At 34.6% G+C, this 27988-nt stretch overlaps 1 protein-coding gene across 1 annotated transcript in view; it reads left to right on the forward strand.

Moving 5' to 3' along the window:
* The window catches only part of PKN2 (protein kinase N2), a 130295-nt gene that overhangs the window by 20429 nt on the left and 81878 nt on the right, over positions 1-27988 (forward strand). The window contains exon 2 of the mRNA XM_059135062.1: positions 23899-24199. Coding sequence (XP_058991045.1) covers positions 23899-24199 — 301 coding nt within the window. The remainder of the gene's footprint in view (positions 1-23898; positions 24200-27988) is intronic.

A 27988-nucleotide genomic window follows, 5' to 3' on the forward strand; every position in this document is an offset into this window, starting at 1 on the left:
ACTCTTGAACAGGTAAGCCATTATAGAAGCAGCTGGTGTTAACTGCTTCTCTGCTATGGTGATTTGGTTCCGTTCGGGCTCTTACTGCCTTTTTTAGAGACAAGTTCTAAGTTTTAAAATATTTGTTCCAATTCTTAAAAAACTATTAACCAAACAAGACATGTTTGTAGGATCATTTCTGCTACTGTAGTGATTTGGCTCTATTAAATCAAATATTGAGGGGCACCTGGGTGGCTCAGGTCATGATCTCAGGGTCCTGGGATCTAACCCTGCATTGGGCTTTCTGCTTCCCCCTCTCTCTCTGCCTGCTGCTTTGCCTACTTGTGATCTCTTTCTGTGTCAAATAAATAAAATCATTTAAAAAAATCAAATATTGAAGTGCCTACCATATTCAGGTACTGTATTAAGAGCTGTAGTATATACAGAACAACATTGGACCTGGCTTCAGTTAGAACACATTGTTCATTAAAAGTCCCTAGGATGATAGAAATCACATATGTGTGTGTATATATGTATATATACAAATATCATTGTAGACTTATGGTGGTGATCATTTCTTAATGTGTAAACATTGAATCACTGTTGTACACCTGAAATTAATATTATATGTCAACAACACTTCGATTTTAAAAAGAGAAATTTATATATCCTTTTGGAAACTGTTTAATATGGTAGTCACTAGCCACATGAAATTGTGGCTCATACAGCTGAGGAATTGACTTTTTAGCTTAATTAAATATACATAGCCACATGTGGTTAGTGGCTACTGAACTGGCAGTGGAGCTCTAGATACAAGTTCAGTTGCTAAGATAATCCTTATTGTCTATCTGAATTCTTTTGTGTTAGTTACTCAGTCCTATTTTTCTAATCAAAATATTGAGGGAAAGAAATTCTAGTATTCAACATTTCCTTATCCCAGAGTGTTCTAGATAATGGCAGAAGTAATCCATGTGTAATTCATATTTGAATTAGTAGGGCCCCTAGGTCTATAATTTTTCTTTTCTTTTCTTTTCTTTTCTTTTCTTTTCTTTTCTTTTCTTTTCTTTTCTTTTCTTTTCTTTTTTAAAGTAGGCTCCACACCCAGCATGGAGCTCAGTGGAGCTTGAACTCATGACCCTGAGATCAAGACCTGAGCTGAGATCAAGAGTAGGACAGTTAACTGACTGAGCCACCCAGGCATCCCATGAAATTTTCCTTTTCATGCATTTTTTTTAAAAGATTTTATTTCTTTATTTGACAGAGATCACAAGTAGGCAGAGAGACAGGCAGGGGGGGGTGGGGAAGCAGGCTCCCCGCTGAGCAGAGAGCCCGATGTGGGGCTCCATCCCAGGACCCTGGGATCATGACCTGAGCCAAAGGCAGAGGCTTTAACCCACTGAGCCACCCAGGTGTTCCTCCTTTTGATGCATTTTTACTTGTTTCGTGTATTTGAAGGAAGGCCAGTTTATTAGACAGTATTTAGTATATAGGAACAAAACTGATTATTATTTGGTTATATTCACTCAGTAGAATGATTAACACTAATGCTGATTGCCATTCTGGGGGTGGAGGGGCCCAAGTTATTCATTATTGTTTCCTTGATACATAATGCCTTAGTGACATCCCATAGATCTGCAGTGGTAACCTACCTGTTTTCCTCTAACTATGGTTTTTGTGGTTCAACCTGTCTAACCTGTAGTTCTTTTGTTAATGTGAATAGAAATAAGGAAACTAGTTAGGGGTATTAGTGCTTCTCTATAGGTTTTTGTTACCTAACCTCACCCATAATGGAATAAGTCATTTTATAAACTTTGTTCCACTTGGTAATAAAGAGTAAGATAGTTTGAAGTCTTATATGGCTGTTTATTTTCCTTTGCAGTATTGTTTAGATCAGTGAAGTTGGTTCTTCATTTGGAGTATATGACCTGATGTATTAGGATACAGTAATAAGTCATACTTTAAAATTACCAATTTTAAATTGTGATTAACATGTGGTTTTATTAAATATTGATTCATATTATAATGTCTCAATAATGGGGAATGAAGTATGTTTTCCAAATAAATTAGTCTCATTCCTTTAAATCCAAAACTTTGATTTTTTTAATACTGTTTTCAGAAATCCTATTTATATGATAGATGTCACATTTTGCTCCCTGATTTAACATAATGTACATAGAAAATTGGACTCTTTCTTGAGTTATGTAGTACTTCTTATTTTTGTACCTAAGGGCCTTTGTGGGTAGTATGATTTTTTTCCCTTCTTTTTCTTTTTTAAAGATTTTATTTATTTATTTGACAGAGATCACAAGTAGGCAGAGAGGCAGGCAGATAGAGGAGGAAGCAGGCTCCCTGCTGAGCAGAGAGCCTGATGTGGGGCTAGATCCTAGATCTGAGCAGAAGGCAGAGGCTTTAACCCACTGAGCCACCCACATGCCCCATTTTTTCCCTTCTTTTTCAATTAGGTATTAACTTCTCACTCAGTATGTGAGCTTTGAGCAGCCATTTTTCCATTCATTCAGCAAATACTTACTGACTACCTTCTATATTCAAAGCATTATTCTGAGGCTTGGTAATATAATAATCAAAATATTTAAAAGTGACCAAATATACTTTCCTCTCTTATGGAACTTACAAAATATGGAGAAGAAAATAGACATTAAATAATAATACAAGAATATTGGGTCTCCTAAGAGCCCATGGATATTGAGAACTGCTGAGCCAGGATAAAGAAGGAAAAAAAGGAAGCCTACAATCCCAGATCATCATTAAAACAAAAGTTGTTTATAGGATTCAGAATGGACATCATGTACACTTTGAATTAAAATTAGAACCAGTTACTGTTTTGGAAAAGAAACAATTGTAAGTTTAAGAATTTGCTATGGGTCTTACAGCAAACCAATGACAGAACCATGATTAACATTTAGGACTTCTTAGTCATAATCTTTCTTTCTCACTTTCTCTGTTGTCTTTAATATCCCACCTTTGTTTGATCACTTTAGGTATTTTTGGTTGTGAAGCATTTTTCTGTATTGGAAGCATGTGAGAACCTGAGATTTGTACATGCTGTCTTTTAAAATAGAGATTTTCAATCTATTTTTGATAGAAGTACCATTTTTACCAACAATAATAGCAAATATGAGCTATGATTGGGCTGAAAAAGTGATTTTCATATGATGAAGTAATTAAACCTTAGGTATTTAAGTTACTGTTTTAGATGTACAATGCATGTACAATGAATATATATTTGGAATGCTTTTAGAATGCTTGAAAGATACTTTACAATTGCAGGTAGAAATGTGATCATTTATAATTGCTGGGTAAGTAGAGAGATGAATCTCCACAAGTTTTAAAATTATAGGAGTAGAATGAGGTTTGAATTTTGTTAGAATTTGAGGAGGAAGAAACTGTACTTTATGTAATTTTCTTTCATTGCCCTCTAAAGTTCTAATATAAACATCTGTAAAAGTTTGTTGGTTTTTAAAATTATTATACTTAGTATTTTTTTTATATGTGTAGGCTTGGTAAGAGAAATGGAAACCATGTGGAGAAATAATTTTTAACGTACTTTTTCCTTTATGAAGACTTATCTTCATAATTTTATTAAGATGAGTAAACTTGTGACACGTTGGCTTAAAAATTATTTGTTTTACATATATATTTTACTGATTTTATGAGCTTAAAAATCACATTTTCAAGATAAAACGATTATAGTTTTTAAGTAAGTTAAAGTAGGAGTACTTCTGTGAACTTAGTTCTGATCCACCAATTTATATGAAGCATGGCTTGGTATCTTTGTATCATCAGTGTCTAGAATAGGACTTCACACATAGTAGATACTTAATAAATTGTTGCTGAATGAAATAAATTTTTTAAAGATTTTATTTATTTGAGATAGAGAGGGAGAGAGAGTTCACAGAGGTCAGGAGGAGCAGAGGGAAAGGAAGAACAGACTCCCCACTGAGCAAGTAGTCCCACTTGATGCTTGGGGCTTGATCCCAGGACCCTAAGATCAGAATCTGAGCTGAAGGCAGTTGCTTAACCGACTGCCACGTAGGCACCCCTGAATGAAATAATTTTTTTTTTTAAGATTTTATTTATTTATCTGACAGAGAGAGAGGGGTCACAAGTAGGCACTGAGGCAGGCAGAGAGAGAGGGGTCACAAGTAGGCACTGAGGCAGGCAGAGAGAGAGAGGGGAAAGCAGGCTTCCCACCGAGCAGAGAGCTTAATGTGGGCCTTGATCCCAGGACCCTGAGATCATGACCTGAGCCGAAGGCAGAGGCATCCTACTTTAGATGACCTTCTGGGAATTCTACAGATTTCTGTAACTTCTTCCACAGTAATGGAATCCGGTGTCTTTACTTTAGTTATATCTCTCTCTTAATTTTTTTCTATTATTCCTTTCTTTTTTTGTTAAGCATATTGTAGGTATACCAAAAGATGCCTAAAGAATAATAAAACAAAACACTTATATTCCCTCAGCTAAAGAAATAAACATTACCAATACAATTCAATGAGGTTACCTCTCTAGCACTTCTTCCCCTCTACCCCTTACTACTATAATAAATCTGGTATTTATCATTTCCGCACCTGAAATTACTTTTCGATAAAATCTCTAGCTCTGAGAGTCACCCTCATGGTAATTATAAATACTGTACCTCATGTCATCAGTGGACATGAAGACCAATATGAAGGACAGTGGGAAGGCGGCGCTCAGTTTCATACACCATATTCTTATCTAATTACCAGTAAAACACTTTATCACTCACTAATTTTTAACTTGTTTCAGCCAAGTCACTTGGCTCTTTCATTGTTTCTGTTTGTAAATAGCTGTTACTTATCTTGCACTTCACTAACACTAATTAGTTTTACTAAGTAAAACTAAGTTTTACTTAGTAAAACTAATTAGTTTTACTTCCATAGGGATGTCCTGTTCTATTGTCTATAGTTTCATTATGCCTTCCCTACCTCCCAACTCTGAGTAAATGACAACCTGCTCTCTATTTCTTCAACCTAATCAGTAAAATAAAACATTTAATGAGAGTCTCAAGTTTGATTTCCTCCTTCCTTCCTCTTCCCTCCTCCCTGTCTGTCCATTCATCTGTTTATAATCTTAGTTTGGCTGCCTTCTTTATATACTTTCAGACAACAACAAAGACATCTCTGGGCTTTCCCTTTCTAATTGTTACTTTTTTTTTTTTTTTTTAAAGATTTTATTTATTTATTTGACAGAGAGAGATCACAAGTAGGCAGAGAGGCAGGCAGAGAGAGAGAGAGAGGAGGAGAAAGCAGGCTCCCTGCTGAGCAGAGAGCCTGATGCGGGACTCTGATCGCAGGATCCTGAGATCATGACCTGAGCCGAAGGCAGAGGCTTAACCCACTGAGCCACCCAGGCACCCCTCTAATTGTTACTTTGATATATCTTTATTTAAGCCCCCTCCCCCCAATTCTTACCATTATGCTTGAAATAGATACACTACTATATTATTTTGTCTGCTTTATTTAAAAATATCTAACACTTTAGAACATTGGAGGTTTGGGATATATCACATCTGTTCTAAATTAAATGTTACACACAAAAAATTAATTTTGGTCCCATCTTTTCTCCATTATCATGTCCTACTATCCCTTCCCCATTTTTTGGCTGTATTTATTGATAATGATAATAATGTTGGCTCTCCTGGTATTTGAATAACTGATAAATGCCAGATACTGTGACAAAGATTTTGGTGTTTTACTGATTTAATCACTTTAGTCCTTTGAGACATAAACCTTTGTTCTTAATTGTTGTGATATACTTGTTTACTTTGCTTTCTGTCACAGTTCTCTGCCTCTGCCTGAGTCACTTTTCTACCAGTCTGTCTCCGTCTTATTGTCATCTTCACAACCAGAATTTCCACATTTTTCCAAAATGCCCTGTGTGGTGATAAAGCCCATATTGAGAAGCTCTGGCTAGGGGAAAAGACTTTTAGCTCAAATTTGAGATGAAAGAAAAATATTATATAGAAATAGCCCTTAATTTTTTTTTTTTTTTTTACTTGTTGATTTTAAGAGTCTCAGTTAAAATACAATGATCACTAATGAATGTATGAGATTATTATTCTTAGTTCTTACATTGTTAGGACCATGGACACAAAACAGAGTTTGTATGCTTTATCCTGGGAAGTTCAGGAATGGAGGATGTTCAGAATGAAAAAAATCCTCTGCTTTAGCTTCAAGGTGTGCAAACAAATAGAATCAAGGCACACTGAAGATGATTTATTCCTCTGATCATTCAAAGCTCTGCTTAAATTTTTAACATGGTTAATTTTGTATAAAGGAAGTTAATTTTGTATTCCAGGAAGTTAATTAATGAAGGTCTTATTGTAAGCTTTTTTCTGAATATGGTATATTTCCCAAAAAGTCTTTTTTGCATTTTTTTCTTTTCTTTCTTTCTTTCTTTCTTTTTTTTTTTTTTTTGCACAAGAAATAGCTGATAGCTAGAAGGTAACTAGTTGACAATAGGCTTGGCCTCCATGGGTTCTGAACTTTGGGTGCTTGGATAGACTTAGGGATCTGTGAAGCCCTGAAACCTCTTCTTACTCTGTGTTTTTGTGTGTATTTGTTACACATATAGAATATTCTGAGAGTCCATTGCTTTCATCAGGATCCCAGAGTAGATTTGTAACCTGTACCCCCACCCCTTACCCCAGCTCCACACACACAGAAAAGTTTAAGAACCACTACTAGGGAAAATTGATAAACTTGATCAGTGGAATGGTGATTGGATGCTCCTAGAGTTACTGGTAGTTCTAGTATCTGTCGCTTATTAATGAGCCCTCTGGTTAGAATGCTGACAAGATTAAGTGTTTTCTACTTTAAGCATATAAGGGTCTAAGAATTTGGAATGTGAAGATAAAATAACAGGAAAATTAAGTAGTCATTAAACAAAATTCATATTTTGCTTAATGTATAATTTTTTTGTGCTTGAATATGCTTGTGACTTAAAAGAAAAATTGTGACTGAAAGCCCTTTCCGTATTATAAAATATAAGGATTATCTTGATTTCTAACTCTAGCTGTTTCTATTCCCAGTACTTTTGTTTCTTTTTGCCTGAAATGTTATTTATATAACTAGCACTTTTTTTTTTTTTTTTAATTGGGAAAGAGGTGTCCTTTTGGGTTTGGCTATGGGAGAATTGTTTATCTATGGAAATTTTGAAGCAGATTTTTTTTTAATGTCCTCAAAAATATTTGTTAATTAGCTATGATGTGTCAGACACAGAGCTGGGGACACAGTTGTAAACAAGACGGATACTGCAGCTGCTCTTAGAGAGTTTATCTTACTGTCAAGCAGGGAAGACAAAGTAAGGTATGGTAAGTAAGGATGTGATAGGAAACAGGCATGGGTACTGAGGATTGGAGCAATGATCATAAATGGTAATTGTGTTTTTAACTTTGATGTCCATGTGGTCATTGTGAGTCCACAGAAGTATGATTGTTTTTTTTTTTTTTTTTTTAAGTGTGACTGATTTTTTTTAGTGTCTTGTAACTTTTAATGTTGCAGAACTATTCTAGTAGTTTCTGATAAATTTCTTGGAATTTTTTTAATGTAAATAACCCATTTAATCTGCTAATAGGGATAGTTTTGCCTCTTCCTTTCCAATCTGTATGCCCTTGTCTTATTTTGAAATGGTTAGAATGCTATTCTATTCTATTCACTGCTGAGAGTGAATGTCCTTATCTTGATCCTGATCTTAAGGGAAAGCACTTAGTCTTTCACTATTAGTATACTAGCTGTATTTGTAGAATCTCTACCAAGTTTAGAAAGTTCTTCTCTATTCCTGATTAGTTTACCGAGAGTTTTTAATTATAAATGACTGTTGAATTTTGTCAAATACTTTTCTGTATCAGTTGGTATGATTATGTGTGATTTTTCATCTTTATTCTTTTGACGTGGTAGATTATATTGATTTCTGAATATGAACCAGTCTTGCATACATGAAATAAATTCTTACTGGGTAATAATGTATAATTTTCTACATTACTGGATTCAGGTTGCTTTTTTTTTTTTTTTTTTTAAGGATTTTTACATCAAAATTCATGGGAGAATTTGGTCTTTGTATTCATTTTATCAGAGTAACATTGACCTTATAAAAGGAGTTGGGAAGTATTCCCTCATATTTTTTTGTAAAAGATTGTCTAACAGGTATAATAAGACTGTTCAGATTATGGGCACCTGGGTGGCTCAATGCATTAAGCCTCTGCCTTCAGCTCAGGTCATGATCTCAGGGCTCTGGGATTGAGTCCCGAATGTTTTCTTACTTTTAATGGCTGTAATATTTATAGTCACGTCCACTGTTTTATTTCTGATATTGTATTTTGTGTCTTTTAGGTCTTTGTCAGTCTTGCTGGAGGTTTGTCAGTTTTATTGATCTTTCCAATTAATTTTTGTTTCATTGATTTTTTTTTCTGTTATTTTGAATTTCATTGTGGTTTCTGCTTTTATTGTTTCCTTCTTTTACCTGCTTTTGGTTTATTTTGCTCTTTCTATTTCTTGAGGTGAGAGTTTAGCTACATTCCACACATTTTGTTACATTGTGTTTTAATTTTTATTCAGTTCTTTGTGTATTTTTTAAAAGTTTCTTTGGAGGCTTTTTCTTTGAACTATAGGTTATTTAGAAGTGTGGTTTTAGTTTCTGAGTGTTTGGAAATTTTCTTTCTTTCTGTTGTTGACTACCTTGACTCTTTTATGGTTGGAGAACTTGCTGTTTATGTTTAAATTATTTTTTAAAGATTTTATTTATTTGACAGCACAAGCAAGGGGAGCAGCAGGCAGAGGGAGGGGGTAAAGCAGGCTCCCCACTGAGCAGGGAGCTTGATGTGGGGCTCAATCCCAAGAGCTTGGGATCATGACTGACCCAAATGCAGACACTTAATAACTGAGCCACCCAGGCGCCCCTGTTTAAATTCATTTAAATTGATTTAGGTATGTTTTAAGACTTAGTTTCTGGTCTGTCGTGACAAATGTTCCATGAGCACTTGAAAAGACTATGTATTTTGTTCTTGTTAGGTGGAATAGTCTATAAATAAAAATTTAAAATTCAAAATTTCTTTTTGATAGTTGTGTTTAGTTCTTCTGTCTTGCTGGTTTTCAATCTTGTAGTTCTGTTTTGCTGAGAGAAGAGTGTTGAAGTCCTCAATTATAATTTTATATTTTTATATTTTTTCCTCTGGCTTCTACCAGCTTTTATTATATTTTGAATCTCTGTTGTTTCTACATTTAGAATTGTTGTGTTGTCTTGGTGAATAGATCATTTAGTCATTTTGTAATAAACATATCCTGACCTGATAATTTTCATTGCTTCGAAGTCTGCTTCTCCTGATATTAATAGCCACTGCTGCTTTTATTTTGATTAATGTTTATATAGCATATCCTTTTCATCCAATCTACTTATGCCATAATAATCAAAGTTAGGGTCTTATAAATAGCCTGTAGCTAGGTCATACTTTTTAATCCATTATGCCAGTCTCTGTTTTGAATTTTTGTTATTAGACCATTTACACTTATAGTAATTATTGATATGTAAGAGCTCAGGTCTGCTAGATCACTGTTAGTTTTCTGTTTGTTCCTTCTGTTTCTTTCTCCTCTTTCTCTTTTGTTGTCTACCGAACATATTTTAGAATTCTATTTTTTTTTTTAAGATTTCATTTATTTATTTGACACAGAGACAGCGAGAAAAGGAACACAAGCAGGGGGAGCAAGAGAGGGAGAAATAGGCTTCTGGCTGAGTTAGGAGCCAGATGCAGGGCTATATCCCAGAGTCCTGGGACCATGACCTCAGTTAAAGGCAGATGCTTAACAGCTGAGCCACCCAGGCACCCCTAGAATTCCATTTTTATTTTATAATGTTTTTGAGCATATTACCAAGTTTTTTTTGTAGAGTGGCTCCTTTGATTTTTACATTTATGCATGCGTAAATTATTTTAGATACTATTGATATTGACATTTTGCCTCTTTGAGTGAAATTTAGAATCTTACTTCTACCTAGGCCCCTTTACCCATTTAAAAATTTGTCTTGTTTCTCTCTACACTGAGCACATCAAATGATCGTATAAAAACTCATAAGGAGAATGATAGTCTATTATATTTAGCCCTATTTTTATTTATTTTGTTTTCTTTCTGAAGTTATAAACCTCCCTCAGTTAATCACTTTTTAGTTTGGAGAACTACTTTTAGCCATTCTTTAAGAGTAAGACTGCTGCTGATAATTTCTCTTAGTTTTCTTTGAGAATTTCTTTGTTTCCCTTTAATTTCAGATAAATATTTTCACTGGGTATAAAATTTGAGGTTAACAGTTTACTTTCAGCATTTTAAAATATTATACTGCTTGCTTCTGGCATCCATGGTTTCCATTGAGAAATGCATCATTTCTCCCTGGGTGCTTTCACAAATGGTTCTTTGTGTATAGTTTTCATGAATTTGATTTATTGTATCTTGGCTTTATTTGAATATCCTTAGGGTTATCCTTTCTGGAATTTGTTCAGTTTCTTGAGTCTGTAAATTTATGCCTTTTGGCAAATTTTAGAAGTTAGTTTTTTTTTTCTCCCCTCCAGTATTCTTTCGGACACACACTCCTTTTCTCCTTTTGGGGCTCCAGTAACACAAATCTTAGATCTTTTGTCCTATATATTTTTGTGCTTTGTTTATTTTTTTCAGTCTGTTTCTTTCCCCATTCAGATTATCTTCAAGTTTAACGAGTCTTTCCTTTGCTATCTTCAATATATTATTGAGCCCATCCAGTGAACTTTTTAATTAGTTTTTCAGTTTTACAGTTAACTTGATTTTTTAAAATCTTCTCTTTATTTGCTGAACTTTTCTATTCTTTTTTTTTTACAATTTTTTCCTTTTTTTTTTAATTGTTGAAGCATTTTTAATGATAATTTAATGATAATTGCTTTGAAATCCTGCCATTTAATTTCAATTTATCTTCATTTTGGCTTATAGTGACTATCTTTCCCCATTCAGTTTGTCATTTTCCTGGTTCTTCGGTGAATGAGGGTTTTTTCTTTCTTTCTTTCTTTCTTTTTATTGTTATCCTGGACATTTTGGCTTACGAGACCTTGTATCCTATTTAAATCTTTTTTTCTTTAGCAAGTCCCTCACTCTGTTTAGGTTTAACACATAGGTTCTGGCCTATTTGCGGGATATAATTCCAATGATCATTTTTTTCCCTGAGCCCTCACAGTGTTATTCTGGTTTGCTTTGTATACTACTGGAAAGCTATTCCAAAAGGTTGAGTTTTATGGTGTAGTCCATTTCTCAAAACTTTTTGTATATGAATTCGTCAGCTTGATCTGGGGGTTGGTTCTGCCATGTCATGGTTCTATGTAGAACTTCTTGTGCAGTTTTAATTAATTCTTTTCTCCAGCTCTCTCCTTCCAGGTCTTCTTCCTTTTACTCTACTCTCTTGGAGGTAGTGAGGAGACTGCCTGTTCCTTCTAGATAGGAGTGGAATTCTTGACTTGATTCCTACTTGGTTTTCATTGGCAGTATGCCTTTGCAGGAGGTGATTGTTATCTCAGACTCCCTGCTACTGTTTGATGAGGGGGAAAAGCCCAGAATCCCTTTCATTGTATGCTGACACCATGCAAATGGGAGATGGGAGTTTCATCTTGTTTCATCTTCTGTTACTGAACTTGGGGGCAGGTCTCTGCTAAGGTCGCATTGGTGAGGGAAGGGAGCATCATCCCGACTTACCTACTCTTGTTGAGTAAGAGTACACATTCTGTGCTTAATCTCTATTTTGGCTGCCCTAATGGGGAAGGAAATCTACTTACCAGGCGTTTGCTATCTCATGGTCAAGGAAAGTGGACCACACTCCCTACTTAGTCTCTGTTGGTGTCTTTTCCTGGATGAGTAAGAGGAGCCCCGTCCTGGACCCTGCTGTACCCGTCAGTATACTTACTTCAGCTCTGTGGAAACTGAACTAACCGGGAAGGAGAGCACCACCTCATGGTACTTGGCTTTTGCCATTCTGTCTGCTGCTGCCAGTGTAGAAGTCCAGACTCCTCAGATGGAGAGCCATCTATGGTGCTTGGCTGGGATAGGGTGGGTGTTGTCAAAAAGGTTTCTGTCCTGCTAGACTCTTTTTCACATTCTACTAGAGAGAGAGCAGACTCTTCATGACTTTTTTTTTTTTTTTTTAACTTTGGCTTTGAAGGCTCTTTTGTCTGCTACCCAGTATGGAGAAGCTGTGATAAAAAAAAAAGAGAGAGAGAGAATTTACCACCTTATGTTCCTCAGGACCTGAAGTTTCTGACTGATTTGCCCTTTTTTCAGTCTTATGATTGCTGTTTTATTTCGAGAGTGTTTAGTTACAGTTATCAGGCAGGATTAGAAAGAAATGAACTTGTTCCATCTTGTCCAGAACCAGAAATTTGACAAATCTGATTTTTGTTTTAGTTTCTCAAGCTGGGACACTTCTTTCTTTTGCTTTATTTGGATAGCTCTTAATCATCTCTTAGGTCTCCAAGTAAAATTTGCTTCTCAGAGAGTCTTAGGGAGACTTTCCTCAATGTTTTAATCAAATTACAGGTGGGCTTTTCATTGTTATCTCATGTTCTTTCATTACAGTTGTCCCAATTTTTAATTGTGGTTTACTTGCTGAATGTTTGTCTTTTCTCTAGATATAAGCTCCTTGATAGTAAGGATCCGGTCTTTTTTTAAGAAAAAAATACTTAACATTTTTAGGATAGTTTTAAATTTATGGAAAAACTGAGAAGACAATAGAGAGTTCCCACATACCCCAGACTCATTCCCTGCCCCCCCTTTTTTAAAGATTTTATTTATTGTTTGACAGAAACAGCCAGAGATGGAACATAAACAGGGGGAATGGGAGAGGGAGAAGCAGGCTCCCCGATGAGCAGGGAGCCGGATGCGGGGCTTGATCCCAGGACCCTGGGATCGTGACCTGAGCCGAAGGCAAACGCTTAACAGCTGAGCCACCCAGGCGCCCCTCATTTCCCCCTTTTTTAAAACATCATACATAAATATGGTACATTTGTTACAGTTAATGAATTTTCTTAGAAACTAAAGTTCTTACTCTACTCAGATTTCTATAGTTCTCATTTTCCTACTCCAGCATCTCATCGTGGATGCCACGTTACATTTGGTTGCCACGTCTCCATAGGCTCTTCTTGGCTATTTTAGTTTCTCAGACTTCCCTTAAAAATTTTTTTTCTTTTCTTTCAGATCTTAACAGTTTTGAGGAGACTAGTCAGATATTTTGTAGATGCCCTTCAATTGGAATTCTGTTTTTTTCCTTATAGACCAGAGTTGTGGGGTTTTGGAAGGTAAACTACAGTGTTAAAGTACTGTTTTCATCATATTGTATCAAGGGTACATAATACCAACAAGACTTATCACTGTTAATGTTGACCTTGATTATCCAAATGAGGTGGTGTTTGTCAGATTTCTCCTGACTATAAAGTTAGTCTTTTTTTTTTCTCCTCCTCTTCATACTGTACTCTAATTAAAAGAAGTCACTGTGCACAACTGATACAAGGAGTTGGGGGGGTTACGCTCCTCTTCTTTGATGGTAGAATACACACATACACTCTTCGATCATCAGATTTGAGAAAGGGATATAGATTGTTGTAAGAGAAAGTATATTACACATATATATGAAACAACCTCACTGAAGAGTGGTGGGAAAAAGTGCTAACGTAGGTAACTTAAAAATGGAGGGAACCTGCAAAAGCAAGAGGAAGTGCATGTAAGCTCAGTACTATAGTTGAGAAAGTTATTTCCAGGGGGGATATTGGTTAACAGTTACGATCATACTATACATGTGTATTGGCATTGAATAAGTAAGTGGATGGCCAGGAGTAGGAGCCAGGTTTCTTACTGGAAGGAAATTTATAGATAAGCAAGTGAAGGAGGTTAGAATAATACATACGGATTATGGATTAGAGTTGGAGATGCCATTATATAGTCATAATACAATATAGATGTCCTTTATTTCTTCACCACTGTGGATCCAATATCCATTACAGCATCTAGCACCCATAATAGGTATTCAGTAAATATTTGTGAGATGAATGAATCTGTTTGTTTGTTATGTTTGGCCAGGATGTGGGACACTATGGTTTGGTTTAGTAAGATGTCCATCCTTAAATCATGGATTGATTTAATTTGCCGATTACGGGATCATGTAAATTGACAGCCTCACTAGAATCACGTGGTTTGAGTGATATAAGATCCAGAAACTCAAGGGAGAAGAGTATGCAAAATAAGACCAAAAATGAGTAGTAGCTTCTTTGGAAGAAAAGTAGAAATCTGACCCATTAAGTTCAGTTTCGTGGTATAAAATGCGGTTATTTATATTTGTGGAAGTGTACACAAATACTTATAAGGATATGGATCTTGATATTGGAAAAAATCATCTACATAGATCTGGAATTTGAGTTATTACTAAATTAGATAAAACTTCATGTTTCAAAGCAGGAAGCTAGATATATTTTATTATTTGGGATTCTGATTTGTGATAAGAGAAATTTTTTTTTTAATTATGTTGAGTTAGCCAACATATAGGAAAATATGTCATTAGTTTTTGATGTAGTGTTCAGTGTTTTTTTTATTTTAAAGATTTCATTTATTCATTTGAGACAGAGAGATACAGAGAAAGAGAGCAGGAGTAGTTGGGAGAGGCAGAGGGAGCTAGACGTGGGGCTGGATCCTAGTATCTGTGGAGATCATGACCTGAGCGGAAGGCAGACACTCAACCCTCTGAGCCACCCAGGCGCCCCTGTTCAGTGATTTATTAGTTGCATGTAACACCTAGTGCTCATCACAGCACACGCCCTTCTTAATAAGAGAAATCTTAGGTCAAACTAACTTAAGCAGAAGAGGAATTGATAAGCACTATGACTAAAAAGTTTAGGGGTATGTTTAAACATGATTGGATTTAGATATTCAGCCTGTGTCTTCAGTGATCTTGCTCTCTTTCTCTCATAGGGTAAGCTTTGTTTTCTGGCTATCTCTGAGAAGAAAAGCATTTATCTTCATCAGTAGCTTTAAATTTTGTTTTTGCAACTGGTGTTCTCCAGTAGTAGGACTTCCTTATCAATTCCCTTGAAAAGGGTATCTGAATGGGCCTACTTCAATCACATGACTAATCCTAAATCGGTCACTGAATAGAAGGGTTGCATACTCTCTCCTACATGCAGCTTATGCTTAATTTTGTTAAAGGAATGGTAAGGAAGTAAGACAGTTTTTTAAAGCAAGTCAATTTTTAAAAATTAATGACTTTATGTTTTATTTTTTTAAAGAAGAGGATTGTTGTCTCTACTTATATCCTCCTTGCATTGTGTCGGGGCATTAGATGGAGGAAAAAAGGAAAAAAAATTAACATAAAACAGTGTTAGATTGTTATACTTTTTACCTATTGGGATTAAAATAATAATGTTAATAATAATATAATTATTGAAGATACTGCTTAAAGTGATAATTATTTCTTGCTTGGATTACTGCATTGGCCTCAGGACATATCTGTTACAGTATAACAAACTCCTTTCAAGATTCTGTGGGTATACTAGGCATGGTTTTTTGTTTGTTTGTTTGTTTGTTTTTGTTTTGTGTTTTTCCTGTTGGCCTTGCCTGTGCTCACTTACACAGCTGCATTCAGCTGGTGCCTAAGCTGGACTGGAATGTCCACTGTAGCCTCACTCACATGTCTGGTACTACAGCAGGAGTGCTTTGGTTCTCTTCCACATGGCCATTCTCATCTTCCAGGGCCTCTCTCTCTAACAGAATAGTCTAGACTTCTTTAGATAGTATTTGGGTTTTCAAGAGTGAAACAGAAGCTGTGACTCCTCTTGAAGCTTATCCTTGTGTCTCTTTGCCTATCAGCAGAATATTACTTCGATCACAGTGTCAGAGTAAGTGAAAAGGCTATTTTTCAATCAGTGTGAAGGTGGGGACTACATGAAAATGTAATGCAGGGAGGCAGGATTCATTTGAGACTACTTTATAGCCATCTACTGTAGCTTCATAGAATGGGTTTCCCTGCTTTTCTCTGCCCTCCCCCCAAATTTCTTGATATAGGAGGTCATAACATATCACTTATTTTGCTTAAGCCCTACCCTATCTCACTCAGAGCAAAAACCAAAGTCTTTATATTGCCTACAAGGCCCTTTGTCCTTGGTCAGTAGGAATTTATATTATATCGAGAACGAGGAATCTAAGGTAGGCAGTATAGGACTTGTGTAGAGTTTATTAAATCCGTCAGGGCCCTAGGCTCACTCTGTGCTTTGCCATCTTTCGTATGTTGGGTTTTGTCCTATTTGTCCCTTATTTGACACACGATGGCTCCTATGGTCTTCAGGCCTTGGATCTGCATTTTAAACAAAAAGAGAGAAATATACACTTTCCCCAAATGTTGGACTGGCTTCTCTTTAATAAAAAGTGTCATATGGCTACTTGTAGCAGCCAAGAGAGCCTGGTGAAGTGAGAATTTTATCTACTTCCTTGAATCTAGCAGAGCGGGGGTTTTCTCAGTAAGGATAAAGGAAGGAGGAGTATTATAAAAGTAGGCATCCAGTACTATCTGCTTCAGTGCTATGTGACAGAAACTGCACTGTTACTATGAAAACATACTTCTCAGTCCTAGGCATAGCTATTATGTGACTTAGAAATAATACAGTCAAGGTAGTTGTAATAATTCCGTTTTCCGTATGAGAAAATTGAAGCTTTAGCATGGTTGCAGTGTCAGAATTTATACATAGCCATTTTGACTCTGAATGCTTAGTTCTTACCATTATGCTATATTCTAACAGAGCTTTCTGTTAAAGACACACACACACACACACACACATATATATATACACACACACAATATCATCTACATTTGTATAAAGCTTTGTTGCTTCAGATTATGTTTGATTTTCACGTCTACCTTAATAAATTGAATACCTGAAAGAAAACAGGATTGTGCTCTTTTTCTATTGCCTAACATTCAGTGAACATTTTGAATAAATGAAGTTAAAAAAAAAAAACCTAGAAGATAGAAAAGCCAAACATCATTTTGCAGATGAGCAAACAGGTACAGGGAGATGGGGATAACATGCTGAATTGCATAGCTAATGGCAGAGAGCTGGTGTTACAACTGGTTTCTTGTTTTCTGGTTGAGAGTATTCTCTCCTGGGTTGGATTAGATGGTGAAATTAGAAGAATTATGTCCTGCCAGTATTCATAATTTAAGGTACATAATATCTATTAATTAATGCAAATCAGATCAAAGTGTAGTTCAAATATAAGGAAGTGGATACTCCTAGGCTCTCCTCTAAGAAGGCAGTAGAGACTAAAAGAACACCAGAGCAGGAGTCAGGAGACCAGTATGGTAAACTCATGCAGGCCACTGATTTTTCTTTGTGACCTTAGGCAAATGGCTTAGCTACTTTGAATCTGTTTTCCTCAAAACTAAAACAAGGGATTTAGGCTTCTTGATCTTTTGAAGTTCCTTCTATCTAAAACATTATTTGAGCCATTGTTCCCAGTGACTTTTTAATGGGTGCTCTAGCATTTCTTGGCATCTAACAGGTCAGAATGTTTTATATGTCTATAGTGCAGAGAAAATAACAGCTTTTTTACTTCTTCTCTGGGAACTTGGCCAGTGAGGAGTAAACATCCTTTCCTATTTCTCCCTAAATGAAGTGTTTGATCATAAGTAACAGACCTTTTTCTGTATTTTCTTCTTTGAATCTGATCCTGTTTTTATTTTATGATTTTTCTTTACTTCTTTGCCAGTTAAAGTGTAATAATTTGAAAATACAAATTTATGTTTTAGTCTACAAATCAGAATTTCATTATTTTATAAGTTAAGAATAGTTGTATTTATTAAATATATAATTAACAAATCTGTGCATTTGAAATATTTGGCTTACACATGATATGGTCTAAATAGAGTGGAATGTATAGCCTTACCCTTTGCAGCAGTAGAATTGTATTGACTCAAAATAACCTAGGTTAATAACAAATATATTATAGACTATAAGATACCAGTTCAGGCTTTACATTTGCCAAAACTGAAATACAGTGAAAGTTACTTTGTTTTCTTTTAAATAATGTCTTTCCTGCCTTATTAGATAGGCAACATATGTTCATTACTTTAAAAAAAATTGAGTAAATTTGGAAAGCTCTGAAGAATAAAATGAAAATTCCTCTAAATTTTCTTACCCAGAAATAATATATTTTTTAAAGATTTTATTTATTTATTTGTCACAAGCAGGGGAAGCGGCAGGCAAGGGAGAAGCAGACTCCCCGCTGAGCAAGAAGCCCTGTGCAGGACTCCATTCCAGGACCCTGGGATCATGATCTGAGCTGAAGCCAGAGCTTAACTGGCTGAGCCACCCAGGTGTCCTGACCCTGAAATAATTTTTATTAATATTTTAATTTTCTTTTTGCTAGCCTTCCCCCCCCCATTTTTATTTTAAACATAATTTGAAATAAAACTGTGTACATAGCAGCAATATATGAAGCTATATATACTATGGTGGAATAATAAAGGGTGAAAATAAGAGAACTCTTTTCTTTCTTCTTTTTTTTTTTAAAGATTTTAATTTCTTTGACAGACAGAGACACAGTGAGAGGGGGAACACAAGGCGGGGGAGTGGGAGAGGGAGAAGCAGTCTCCCCACTGAGCAGGGAGCCTGATGTGGGACTTGATCCCAGGATCTGGGATCATGACCTGGGCTGAAGGCAGACGCTCAGCAACTGAGCCACCCAGGCACCACAGAACTCTTTTATTCCTTAGCCTGTGTGAAATCCTTTTGTTGTGACACTTAGTTGCATTCTGAATTTTTTTCTTCCTAAGTTGGTTTAAAGCAAGGCTATTTGTAAAATTTATGAGGAAGTCCATGCCTTGTAATAGTGCCTTGCATATATTATTGATGGTTTTTAAAATTACTGAATTGATTGTTCTATACAATAATAATTTGTAATTATTTCTTAGGTTATATTCCTAGAATCAGGATGACTAGGTGAAAGAAAATGACTATTTTTTAAGTATTGTTACAGATTTCCAGCTTTTCTAAAGACTTGTATTTCACATTTGGATTATAGCAAACAATACGATTAGAAAAATCTTTGTCAGTTTCAGAGGTAACAGTGATGCATTCTCTTCTGCCATAGCACAGTTTAATTTATATTAACAGATAAATAGTGAACAGGAGAAAGATGTAAGTATAACATGGACTCCAGGTTAGTTCATCTGTAATTTTCCCCAGAATGTTAATATTTTGAGGCAGATTTAAAAAAAAAAAAAAAAAAATTTTTTTTTTTTTTTTTTTTTTTGAGAAAGCCTTAGCAATATCTGAAGACCTTAAGATAAAAGCTCAAAATCTTATAGAAGCTTGATAGTTTTGGGTCTCTGTTGTCACTAAAGAAAAATCTTCTGTTGCTTGGTCATTCATTTATTGATAAAATACCTTTTCTGTTTATTTCTGTTGTTATTTTCATTTATTTCATTACAATTTGATGTGGCTTTCTGACCCAAGGATTTATACCATTCTTCAGTTCTGGAAAATTCTCATTTATCTTCATGCAGTACTTCTTCCTCATTTTCTTTATTCTCTTATTCTGGAGCTCTTCCTAGATGGATCTTGGATCTTCTCATTTTATCTTCCATGCCTTTTAATTTCTCATATGTCTGTGTGATAAATTCAGAATAATTTCCTCAGTTTTCTACTTGCCAGTATACTAATTCATTATCTTGGTCTAATCTACTGTTTAACCTAACCACTGAGTTTTTAATTTATTATGGTCCCTTTGAAATCCATCTAATTTGGGGTTACTTTTTGTTTCTTACTCATTGAGATGTCTATTCCTTCTTTTATTTAGCCACTTAAAGCCTACTTTACTAAAAATCATCTTAGTTCTACTATAAATCCTGAGAGTATTAATTTTACTGGTGATTTCCTTTTATTTGAATTTGATCCATTTGATTGAATGACTAAACATATGGATGATATTAACTTTAAAATAGAATTAACCATGAAAGACTTGAAATATTTTTTAAACAAGATTTTGTGATGCTGAATTTAGAAAATGAGATAATTAGGGCATAAGAAAGAAAGACAAGGTAAAATAATGAAAACAGCAAAATGTTAGATTAATTTGACTAGAATGAAGTAGCTAGCATATGATTTCAGTGATGAAAGATATGAAAATTATAAGGTTTCTTTTATAAAATAAAATAATGGACTAATCATTAGGAAAGCGAAACAGAACAACTCTGCCAGGTAGGCCTAAGACTTGTTCTCAAATTGCTAATAGTCTTTGGGGAGCGAAGAAAGGCATTTAATCTAAATTCTAAGAGGGCATAGACAGACATGTTCTTTTCTAGGAAGATCAACTTTGAAACGAAGTAAAAGTTAGCAGAGGGGGGACTAGGAAGAAATAGTTGAAGAATAGAAGGAAAGGTAGTGTATCCCAAAGGTGCACACGCATCCATTAGTAGCTGAGCTAAGAGACATTGTCTCCAGCAGTAAATTCTGTAGTTTGGTAGGTTTGGGATTTAGGTAGCAAATTGAAAGGAAATGAGAGTTGAAGTAGGCCAAAGACCTCCCAAGAATTCACATCAAATACTGATGCCATTTTCATATAACAGTTTTTTTTGTAACAGCCTTTATATTTTAGTACCACAATTCTCAAACTGTACAAGGCTCTCTGGGGTGCCTCAGCAAACTCTCAGGATGTTTCACTGTATTTGAAAATTTCCAGGGAAATACAGTGACACTATTTGTTGGGTATCTTGTGAACTAACTAGAGTCAGTTAAGTTTCAATATTAGATTATTCTACATTCCTTTTGTATGGAGGAACAGAAAAGATGGGAGTGTCCAATCTGATTTCAAAGTCTTAGAAATGGTGAAAGTCCCTAACATTTTAAAAGTAACTGTAGTTATTAAAAGAATTTTTAAAATATAGCATTTTATTTCTTATTTGTATTATTTCAAGCAGTGACTGAGTTGCTATAATTTATAATTATAATTTAATTATATTTTAATAATTTATATTAAGTTATATAATTTTATATGTCATTAATTATTGATAATTATATAATTAAATATATTGTATAATAAATAGATTTATTATAATTTAAACTATAATTTATAATTACAATTAGAAACTTACTATTTAATACAGAATTCTTAGGTATTTCTCTTGGCCTGTAGGGCATATGGAAAAAATTAATGATACACCAAGCTCACCAGGAACCAAGAAATTTAGGGAACCTCTAGCTTAGTACATAATATTAAAGCACAGATTTATGAAAGCAGTTCATATTTTCTAAGCCTCTAAGGTAAAAATAAAAATATCTAGAGGAATGCAGTTAGCTTAAACTTTTTCATCTAAGCTTGTTTGCCTCAATCCACTTTACCTGAAGCCAGACAGCAGATATTTGGCATTTTATTTTTTGACAGTAGTCATGTGCTGTTATTTTTGGTGACCTGCCAAAGGTAGACTCATAAACTTTGGAAACTGAATAAATGGGTGATAGGATTTATAGTCTACTATAAGTAGTGAAAATCTAGATACGGTTTTAGTCCAGGTGGAGGGATCATTATATATCCACATAAATAAGAATTAGAAATTTTTTTTAAAGATTTTATTTATTTATTTGACAGAGATTGCAAGTAGGCAGAGAGAGAGGGGGGCAGCAGGCTCCCTGCTGAGCAGAGAGCCCGATGTGGGGCTCCATCCCAGGATCCTGAGATCATGACCTGAGCCGAACGCAGAGGCTTAAACCACTGAGCCATCCAGGCGCCCCAAGGATCAGAAATTTAAGGCCAATTAGGTATAGATCACTTTTCCCAGGGATTCTTAATCTCTGACCTATGAAACCTAAAAACTGTATATCACACATGAAATTTTCTTTGTTCTATTGTTTTTGTTGTTGTTGTTGTTGTTTTTCTTTTGTTTTTGTTTTTGTTTTTGTTTGTCAGAGTTCCAAAGGGGTTCTTGGCCCTAGAAACATTAAGAATAGATTTATGAACTGCTTCATTTTTCTGTATAGTATGCCCTTCGGCATAGGGTAGATTGATCCAAAGCCAAGGCGAGGTCCCCCATCTTCCCATCTATTAATTAACTATTCTGCAAGGTTTAGAGGTTAAGAATTAGATATAAAAAGTATTTGTGGGCACCTGGGTGGCTCAGTTGGTTAAGTGACGCCTTCAGCTCAGGTCATGATCCTGGAGTCCCAGGATTGAGTCCCACATAGAGTCCCACATTGGGCTCCCATCTCCACGGGGAGTCTGCTTCTCCTCTGACCTTCTCATCGCTCATGCTCTCTCTTGCTGTCTCTCTCTCAAATAAATAAGTAAAATATTAGAAAAAAAAATTTGCACCCAAGAATTTTCTTTTAAAGATTTTATTTATTTATTTGACAGAGAGATCACAAGCAGGCAGAGAGGCAGGCAGAGAGAGAGGGGGAAACAGGCTCCCCGCTGAGTGGAGAGCCCATTGTGGGGCTCAATCCCAGGGCCCTGAGATCATGACCTGAGCTGAAGGCAGAGGCTTAACCCACTGAGCCACCCAGGCGCTCCTGTACCCAAGAATTTAAGCAGAACTTATTTATATGGTTATGATGAATTTCTGAAGGAATTAAGGATGATTTTTAACTAATTGGATCTGTGGTTCAAAAGGTATATAAGGGTGCACAGTGAAATGTCTCTTTTCTAGAACCTTCACAAACTCCATTCCTCTTCCCAGAGGTAAACATTATCTTTTAATTTTTGTGTTTCAGAAATTAAAAATTTTAGAACCAGTAGTATTATAGTAATGGAGTTTAAAATAACAAATGATAAACACATAGCTAGGACATAACTTTGGTTTGTTTTAAATGTAGATTTAATGTGCTTACCAATCTGATTTTTATTTTAAGATGAATAACTGGTACTGTGTATTATCTTAGCTTCTATCAGTAGGACATAATTGAGACATTATTTTTTAGTAATGATGTTTTTGTAGTGAGTCAACGAAGTTTTCAGTTGGGACAGTTAGCCATGAAATTGTGAATATAGTCTTTCCAAATCCTGATACGTTTAATTCATTAACCAAAAAGTGGTCATGGGGATATAACTTTATTTTATTTTTGCCAATATTACTTTTTTAAGAGGATTTTTTTTATAGAAGATCAAATAGAATTGTATATTACCTATGGGCTTTAATGATTTTCACTTATTGAATGACTGTATAGTGGTCCAAAAATTGTACTTGGAGATTCACATAAACTATTTTGGATTATCACAATACCTCTGAAAGGTGGCACTATTATGTTGATTTTGCAGATGATTAAACTGAATATTTGAAAGGTTAAATAACTTGCTCATGATTTGGAGTGTAGGTGTTAGATTTTTTTTTTTTTTTAAGATTTTATTTATTTATTTGTCAGAGAGAGAGAGGAGCGAGAGTGAGCACAGGCAGACAGAGGTAGGCAGAGGCAGAGGGAGAAGCAGGCTTCCTGCTGAGCAAGGAGCCCAATGTGGGACTTGATCCCAGGACGCTGGGATCATGACCTGAGCCAAAGGCAGCCGCTTAATCAGCTGAGCCACCGAGGCGTCCCTAGGTGTTAGAATCTAACTTGGCTTCATTGGATATCAGAAATTCACTGTCTTTATAGAACACTAAGATGCTTTTGTGTGTAGATGTGTTTACTTTAATATAAATTTGTCAAATAATGCTATTTAGTGAGTAGGCAGAGAGGTTTTGGACTTAGGATTTGGTATGGTAATAAAAAAGGTAACTAGTCTGTTGCTTATTAAGGAAATAATTTAATGTTCTTAATAAAGAATCACTAAATACATTTGCACTTACACTGCACGTTACTGATCACCTAATTTTCCTAAACTACCACATTTGTATGTTTTTTTTTTTCTGTAGGGAGATTCCCGAAGTCTTCCATTTTCTGAGAATGTGAGTGCTGTTCAAAAATTAGACTTTTCAGATACTGTGGTACAGCAGAAATTGGATGATATCAAGGATCGAATCAAGAGAGAAATAAGGAAAGAACTGAAAATCAAAGAAGGAGCTGAAAATCTGAGGAAAGTCACAACAGATAAAAAAAGCTTGGCTTACGTGGACAACATTTTGAAAAAGTCAAATAAAAAACTAGAAGAACTTCATCACAAGCTACAGGAACTAAATGCACATATTGTTGTTTCAGATCCAGAAGATGTTACAGGTATATATGTATTTTATTTGGTATTTATATAATGTATTAAGAATTATTTTTATATAGTGTATTAATAAGAATATTATCTTTGAAATTAGTTAGCTTTATGACATAACTGTTTTTGGTTTTTCTGAAAGACCAGTTGTTAAGGTCTTGTTTCTATTTATTGGGAAATGCAGTTAGTTGATGGTTATGAAAATTGAAATGTTTACTTGGAGATGAGTAACATTGCTGTCTACTCTGTTACCCTCTTTCAGTAAGACATCACTTAGAGTTATTTTCCAAGATTAATGTTTTGTATTGAGTCAACCACATGCTCTTACCTGATTCATCCTTGTGATCAGCAACACGAGTTTGCCAGATGACTTTTTAAAGTTAAAAATGTATTCTGTGACTGAGGGATATTTTTATTCTCTGCCAACATAATTAATCAAACCTATGACCTTTGTTCTGTGTGCTCTAAGCAACTGAATTAACAACCAAGCCACCAGGCATATAGTTTGAAAAGAAAGAAGAAAAAAATTTTTTAAAACCAAACATTACTTTTTTTCTTAAATATAGAAAAGAAAAGAAAAATATAACCCATAAGTCTGACCTAAGATTTGTAAACAATGGAATTAACAAATGTTCATGTTGGAAATTTTTCCATGGCACAGAAAGTAAAAATAGAAGAACTACCTCTCTTCCCTAGGCTCTCTCCTTAAAGGTAGCATTACTAACTTTTTTGTTGTATATCCTTCCAGAAGAAAAATTTCCACGTTTGTATCAATATTTATCCATTTATATAAGCATACTTTTCAAACTTTTTACTTAAAAAATCACATAAGACACATTTGTCTAATAGTTTTGTCTTTGCAAAGATGATATTTTGAGCAAGGTTTGTAATCTCTGTAACCTTCAGTGTCTTCATTCACAGAGAAAAGGAGTGGTATATGTACAGTAACGTATCCAACATCACAGAGAAAAGGAGTGGTATATGTACAGTAACGTATCCAACACCATAGAAATTTTAGAAGTATCTGTGAGATTAGCTAATAAGAAATAACAGATATAAGCAAAATTACATTTGACTAAGAAAATACATAAATGTGACTAAGAATCTCAAATTACCAATCTAAAATATTGAATAAGATACCTTCAGATCCTTAGTGTACTTAATAAAACTTAATTTTAATGCATCAATTTCAACATCTGTGGCCTACCTTAGTGATTTCATCTGGAGACTCTCTATGTAGAGATTTCATTTTAGTAAGGAGAATTGAATCTTAAAAATGACAGCTATCATAGAGAAACCAGTCATCTTATTTTAGAACTAAAATAATCCCAAAGATGTGAATTTTCCCAGAATAACAAAGTTAGCTAAGAACTCTTCAACTCTAGTATTCTCTTACCCATACATTCAATAATTAAATATAAATGGAAATTAATATTATGAGAATGCTTTTCTTAGCAATATCATGTTAATGTAGAAATAGCCTGTTCTACTGGAACTCTGCCGAGCTCTGCATTTTTTGCCCATTACTTCTTTAGGAGAGGTCTAAAATAAGAAATGGCACTGGAGCTTTAAACTCTTGTTTATTTAGGGAAAACATTTCTTTCCCCACAGAATACTGATAACTACCTTGTAATTGGAATATTGAGAGTTTCTGCCCCACAGAGAGTAGCCCATTTGGTTTCCTCAGACCCTTTTAAAAAATCAACTTTACTGAAGTGTAAGTTACATATGATAAAATGCAGATTTAAGTATATGATTTGATGAGTTTTAACAAATGGATATACCCAGGTAACTGTCATTAAAACAAGTGGATCCTGAACCTTTTCATCACTTCAGTGGTCCCCCTGTTTACCTTAATTCTCAATCTCCAGTCCTCATCCATAGCTTTCTTTAGGCAACCACTGGTCTACCTTTTATAGATTTCTCTTTCCTAAGTTTCATTTAAAGAAATGACCTGGGATCCTACTAGCAAATTCTTTTTCTTTCTCAAAAACCAGTTTGAATATCCTTGTGAAATCTTTCCTGTCTCTGATTATCTTTCTTTGTTCTACTCTGTGCATTCATCGTTGTATCATGTTGCATCGTAATTTACTTCCATACATGTTTAAGTTACTTACTAAACCTCATGCTCCTTGAGGGGAAGGACATGTTTTTATTCTCAAGGCTTATCATAGAGCCTGGAACATATAGCTGTTTGGTTGTATATCTCAAAAAAAAAAAAAAAAAAAAGCCAGCAAATAAAAATCTTGTATTAGTTCTTATAATTAATACCAAAATAGACTTTATCATAGTACTTTAAAAATTTAACAACTTGGGGAACAAAGCATTGAATAAAAATTTTAAAATAAATTGGAAATTTTCTTTACTGATCTTTGTTTTTCTTATTTGTTTATTTATTTATTTCCTTATTTAAAGCATGCAAGCCAGTTGTGAGGGGTCGGATAGGGGCAGAGGGAAAGGGAGAGAGAGAATCTTAAGCAGGCTCTAAGCCCAGCGCAGGGCCCAGTGCAGGACTTAGTCTCACAACCCTAAGATCATGATGTTAGCTAAAATCAAGAGTCAGATGTTTTACTGACTGAGCCATCTAGGTGCCCTTCTATTATCATTTTTAATATTGAATTTTCATATAATTGCAGGGCAAATGTTATATGAAATGTAACTTTATATTGTGACTTATTAATACTTAAAGTTTGTGTGGAATAAACTTGACAATTTTGTTAAAATTTGAGGGGTTTTTTTTTTTGTTTTTTTTTTTTTTAAACGTCTCTTTGCAAATGGCATAGTCATACCTCCTGGTAATAAGTTTGTTTTTTGTTTTGTTTTTTCTTTTTTCCTCATTACTTATTTAGCAGCAGTAAAAGCAACAACAACACAAGATTAAAGATAGTTGAACGTTAATTTTAGATTAGATTGCCATAAAATTGTATCTGTTTTATATTCTGTATTAAGGTAAACAAAATCATTTTAGATTAGGTCTGACAAGAAGATTCAAGGACATAGTTCTTTGCTTACAGTTCTCTAAAATATGTGTATTAATAACAGAAGTGTTTAGCTAACTCCTCTCATCTTGGAGGTCTGCAAGCAGAATGACTCAAGGAAAGAGGGACAAAATTTAAGGCTGCATTGTATGAATAATTACTATGTAAATAGGTAGGAAGCCTACTCTTAATTCACCTTTGCAATGATTAACTCTATTAATCTTTAGTTTCTTATTTGTAAAATAAGGATTTTTATCAGATACATTTCAAGACTTAATAAAACTCTGAAATGTTGCATGTTATAATACAAGATCTGATCATTTGGGACTGTTATTGGTGGAATATATGAGTATTCATTTATTCTTCAGAGTAGCAAGAAATTAATATTTTTGATGTTTACTTCATGCCTGTGCCTTGTTTACTTTCTATGTACTTTAAGGTAGTCTTATTGGAATTATTATCATCCCACATGGAAATTATTAAGATATGGTTAGATGAGGCTGAATGCACCTTATGAAAAAGATTATTGGATCTCTGTAAAGTGGAGTGGTAATCTCTCTTAGTTGACACCTGAGACTCCAAAAGAAAATACTGGGAAAGAACTAGAATCCTGAATATTAAACTTTTGTGTATCATCTCTAAAGAAGAGGTTAAGGGTATGTCTCATATTTTATTAAGTATAGCTAGTAATTTGTATAGTTTAAGTCCCTCTGTTATCATCTTATTTCCTTTTCTTATATCTCTTCCTATTTCCATTTTCTCATTTCCACCAAACTTAGACTGATTTTTACCTGTTGAAGTAGTGAATATTTTCTTTAATATCTA

This window comes from Mustela lutreola, chromosome 10, assembly GCF_030435805.1.
Source record: "Mustela lutreola isolate mMusLut2 chromosome 10, mMusLut2.pri, whole genome shotgun sequence".
Taxonomy (NCBI): domain Eukaryota; kingdom Metazoa; phylum Chordata; class Mammalia; order Carnivora; family Mustelidae; genus Mustela; species Mustela lutreola.